General features: G+C 32.1%; 1 protein-coding gene across 1 annotated transcript; it reads right to left on the bottom strand.

Annotated features, from left to right (window-relative positions):
- Positions 1-440: 440 nt before the first annotated feature.
- Positions 441-5363, bottom strand: HELRODRAFT_185234 (hypothetical protein). Its single transcript, XM_009011774.1, has 12 exons — positions 5355-5363; positions 5112-5196; positions 4657-4735; positions 4187-4323; positions 3770-3869; positions 3527-3634; positions 3298-3399; positions 2641-2745; positions 2227-2317; positions 1833-2056; positions 1531-1615; positions 441-809 (listed from the first exon to the last, which is right to left on the bottom strand). Exons 2-12 carry the CDS (start codon positions 5189-5191, stop codon positions 637-639), a joined length of 1284 nt encoding a protein of 427 aa, XP_009010022.1. The 5' UTR covers positions 5192-5196; positions 5355-5363; the 3' UTR covers positions 441-636.
- Positions 5364-5628: the final 265 nt, after the last annotated feature.

Here is a 5628-nt window from a genome sequence, read left to right as displayed (position 1 = left end):
CTACTTCATCATCGTCGTCGTCTTCGTTATCAGTCGCTTGCATTGGCACTTCATAAATGATATTTATTATTATTATCATCATCATCGTCGTTATTATCGTAAATTTATTTTCGTTCGTAGTTTTGAATGCTTGTTATGAAATTCTTTTCTTTTTTATTTGCTTTTTTTTTTCGAAATAGCACATGTCGACACTTGTCTGAATTGTGATTTATTTCAAAATTTCCATTAACACAATTTAACATATATAATTTGTTACGATGTTTACACACGCACACAAACACACGCACACTACACACTCACACTCACAAACTCATATATATATATATATATATATATATATATATATACGCGTGCGTGCGTGTGTGTGTGTGCTTTGTAAGTGTTCTATGAATTTATTTCTTGATATTTTTCTTTCTTTTTTTTGTTTGTAATGATCATCATTTTGTACATAACGAAATCATTATTTTCATTCTAATAAACTTTGGAAAGGAACAGAATAACTTGTGTCTGCTGCTAATTTTTTCATCATTATTAAAACAAGATAGATGATTCAATTTGTTAATAGGTTAATTAATTAGTTAACTAAGTTAATTAATTAATATAATATAGCGCAAAACAGTTTTTTCCTTAATTTTTTCAATATTTAATGCTTCTACTAAGAGCCACTATTCCATTGAAAACCTCTCGGAAGGAGGGCTCAATTTCCGAGGGCAATATCACGAAACTCTTGCCCCTTAGCTCGGCGCATATGGAATACTTGATGGCCAGTTTGTCTTTAGTGTAGTCGTCGGTGCTGCCAGTGGTGGGATCTGGGTTGGAGAGGTTTGATAGAGTGTGGTTTGATTTTTTGTGAGTTATATGGATGTATTTTTGATTGTTGGAGGCTGATTATTTGAGTTTATGGGTTAAATTATAACCTAGGTTATTCGTTACATAACCTCTGATGAATATCTAAAAGATAATAATAATAATAAATAAACGGATTAACTTTCGTTATTAATTGTTTTTTTTTAATTTTTTTTCTCTACAAATATGACTTGAAGTAAAATGAATAGAAATAATATAATCTGCAACAACCATGAACATTTTAAGTTGATGGAAGTACGCAAATGAAGATATCGCAGCGTTTTGCTACCTTCATAGCAGGCTCTTAGACTTACCTTAAGTATGATATATTTTAGTGCGTTTTAAACGTTCTTTGCTGCATATCATGGTGATAAAACCGGTGTTTTTAGAAATAAGTCTTAAAACAAACACAGTCAATTCTATTGATTGGCGAGGCTTGAAATTTGTACGGAGTAAATCCCAAAATCGATTTAAAAGAGGGAAAATTGTAATGTAATGGTTAAGGTGCCTGTCATTGCTGTTGTAACGACAGGGTTCAAATGGAAGGAGATTCCACATATCTGATGCGTTGATTTTGCACTTATTCAAAGTCGCTGTATTTTTCGCTAATAATACCTCTAAGAAATATTAAAATGAACTGTGAGAGTACGCCATAATGGATGGGGAAAAGGAATGAAAACGTACATATGACTTCACATCCGTTCCCTCTTAACCACTTGGTGTTGTACGTGGCCTGTGTGGCGTCTGCCATCTTGTTCAAACCAACCATCTACGTGTGCATATGTGAAGGTGTTGAATGATTTTTTTAGCTAGTTTTTCATTCGTTGATCAGTTTCAAGCAAATTATTTTTCAAATTTTATTCTAAAAACAGTAGAATAGTTAAAAATTTAGATAGCTATAAAGCAAAACTTCTTATTTTTGTGGAGAGATGTTTGAATAACATTTAGAAAACCACATAACAAAAAATACAATATAAAAAACGAACCAACTCATCGTGATCCTTGGACCTCTCACACACTTTCCCAGTGTAGTTGATGGTGTTCCCAAATGGGAGCATGTACATATTCCCATAGGAATGCATGGTCAGCATGACAATGGTGTGCGACGCGATGCGTTTCAGTTCATTCGAGACGACTGTTGTTTCCGGTTCGGAGCCGGCGGACGGTCCTTTGTAGGTCTCCGAGCACTCTGAGCTGCTTGAGCCTTCCTCTAGAAAGAGTTCAAAAATTAATTTGTTAGTTTGTTGATTTAAAAATATATTTAAAAACACGGGATCAAATAAATAAAATAAAAATAAATAAAATAGAAAGAATTTATAGTTTTTTTTAGAAAGATCTATTTACTTCAATTTTATATTGTTGTTAACCCTCGATACATACTTCCCCAGTTAGTTGCAGCAAAGTTTCTGTTGAGGTCGACACCGAAACATCCAGCTTTTGTTGGGCGTCTGTTCTTCCTCCACATTCGATTCTGTTTCGTGTGTGTGTGTTTATGTATTCGTGTGTGTGTGTTTGTGTCTGTGAGTGTGTGTGACAGTAGTGTATCTGATAAAGTGTGTGTGTGTGTTCTTTGTGTATGCGTATGATCATTAATCGAGATAATTTATTATCCAATCAACATTTCGTTATCATACCACTCTACTATCATTTTATGTTACAACAGTATCACATCGTATCAGTATCATATTATAATAGCATAATATCATTTCAGTATCGTCTCGTTTCAGTATCGTCTCGTTTCAGTATCGTCTCGTTTCAGTATCGTATCGTTTTAGTATCGGGAAAGACAGATACCTCGAGAAATGTGAAGTTATATCCGTCTGGATTGACGATTGGAATGAAATAGAAGTCATATTTCTCAATGAGTTCCTTTGCGTCCGCGTTCTTACCAAGTACCAGCTTGATTATAAAATATTTGAATGATAACTGTTTAATTATCATAATTTATTATAATTTATTCATTATTATAATTAGCTCGACAGAAATATTTTTGTTATCATTTGTCATTATCCTATTTGTCGTCATCATAACAATACAATATAGGTACGCAGTTTGATACACAAATAGAAAGCAGAACAATGCAATAAAAAAAATACAATACAATAGAATAAATACAATACAATACAATAAATACAATACAGTACTATACAATACAATACAACACAATACAATACAATACAACACAATACAGTACAACACATTACAATGCAACACAAAGCAATACAATGCGATACAATATAATACAATACGATACAATCAATCAATCAATCAATTAGCTTATAAAGCGCTATTTCCGCGATGTTCAACAGCGCTCCTCAATGAATTTTGAAAACAGATGGGTCTTGAGATCCGCTCTGAACTTTGCAAGTGATGGAGAAGTAGTCCACAATACAATAAAATACAATACAATACAATAAAATACAATACAATACAATACAAAACAATGCTAACATGATCAATGATTTTTAAAATGGTGGCAGTGGTGATCCATTCCCTGGCGTGTGTTGTAGCGTCCAAGTACCAGGATTTCCGATTCGAGCCTGGTTTCATTATCTGCTCGCGAGGATGCAGAAGAAGATGAAGATGATGAAAAAGATGATGATGAAGAAGAAGATGATGAAAATCATCACGAAAATGATGGTTATGACGATGAGGACTTGATGAAGATGATTAGGATTACCTTAAAGGCCTTAATTGGAGTTTTCTGATACGATTCACCAACGCTGTAAACCTGGCACGTATGGGTCTTAGGGCATTTTGCCGGAAGTGTATCTAACCAATCATAGATCTGGAAAATTAAGCGGGGAAGGAACTACCATGTAGATGATCACGATTATAAATAATAATAATTTTGAATAATAATAGCTATAATTATGAACAATAATAACCATAATAACAATTAATAAGAATAAATAATAAGGACTTTTGTCAAGTTGTTGAATGTGTTCAAATCCATGTAGCTATCAGCGTCACCCACATTACTTCTTGCCAGGTTCATTGCCAACTGCTCTTCCTCAACCAATCTTATAATTATTAATATTTATTATAGGTAAATATAATTACTATAATAATCATTGTAATAGTTGAGTATTTATATAGTAATTATTGTTATAGGCAAATATAATAATAATAGTTATAATAATTTTTATAGGATATAATTAAAATAGTTTTTATTTTTTGTAGATGTTATTGCTACATATTAAAGTAAGAATTATTTTCATCGTAATAATTATGAAAATATTATGAAATTATGATTGAATAATAATTTTAAAAGATGAAATATTATGAAATAATGATTGAATAATAATTATTGAATGATAATTTTGAAAGGTGAACTCACTGCTGAAGGTTATGATTGACCACCTCGTACGGCATAAGCGTGTAGTCGACGAACTTTTCAAAGTCGTCGAATGTCTCAGCGGACATCATCATTGTGGTTTTGACGTGCAAAAAAGACGGTGGCCTCCAGAAGTCGATCTAAAATGATGACGACGACGATGATGATTTTGTTGTTGTTGTTAGTGGTGGTTATAGCGACGATAGAGATAATGTTTGTGAGTGTTGGATGATGTTGTTGTTGTTGGTGGTGATAGCGATGATAGAGATAATATTTGTGAGGGTTGGATGATAATGGTGATGGTGATGTTGGTGATAGTGATGATAGTCGAGAGGAGAATGATGATGATGAGGATGGTGTTGCTGTTGTTGTTGACGTTGTTGGTGATGATGATAATGATAATATTTTTAATGATGTTGATAATGATGATAATAACAATTATTATTATTAATTATTTTAAATATAACACAAACGTGAACATAGTCCCGGGCTAAATCTTTCAGAAAATTCAACTGGTCATCACTGGTTGGCACTACCTCAACTAACTTATAGCTATTAATTATAATAAAATAAAATACTATTAAAACAAATAAATTAATAAATAATAATAATAGTAATAATAATGATTATACTGATAATGATGATGTGGATGATAATAATAATAACAATAATAATAACAATAATAATAATAATAATAATAATAATGATGATGACGACGACGATGGTGATAACTGAAGATGACAATGATTGTGAAAATTCCGATGACGACATTGTTACTGATGATGATGATGGTAATAGTGATGATGACGACGATGAAGATGATGGTAATAGTGATGATGATGATGATGATAGTAATAGTGATGATGATAATGATGAGGATAACGATGACGGTAGTGATTCCACTAACGAAACTTTCCATATTTCTTACTTATCGAATCTTTTATAGGCAGCTGCATAAGCAAGGAACACAGTTGAAAACAGCAAGAGAACTACTGGCGCCTTCATCATTTTGACTGATTCGGAAAAGAAGAGCAATAAAATATTGCTAGAAATACTACTATTAATAATAATCTATAATTATATTATCAACAATAATTACGTATAATATTATTAATTAATTAATAATATTAATTAAAACCTTAAACCTTTTTAAAAGAAAATGTTGGCTAACCAAAAAGACTTAACAACCATGCAAAAATGTTTTGATGTTGGTATATTTATAACAAAATCGAACAATGGCTCTCTTATCATCTTATCACAGTACTTATATGATATGATTGAAGTTTTTCAGAATTGATAAGATATCTTAAAACTAGGTATCATTCGTCCGTCAACATACATACTAAGCCCCACACACACACACACACACACACACACACACACACACACACACACACACACACACACACACACACACACACACATACAACACACTTGCACACACA

Source organism: Helobdella robusta, assembly GCF_000326865.2.
Source record: "Helobdella robusta unplaced genomic scaffold HELROscaffold_10, whole genome shotgun sequence".
Classification (NCBI taxonomy): domain Eukaryota; kingdom Metazoa; phylum Annelida; class Clitellata; order Rhynchobdellida; family Glossiphoniidae; genus Helobdella; species Helobdella robusta.
Note: the sequence above shows the minus strand (reverse complement) of the source record. Positions and strands in the feature narration are given on the sequence as shown.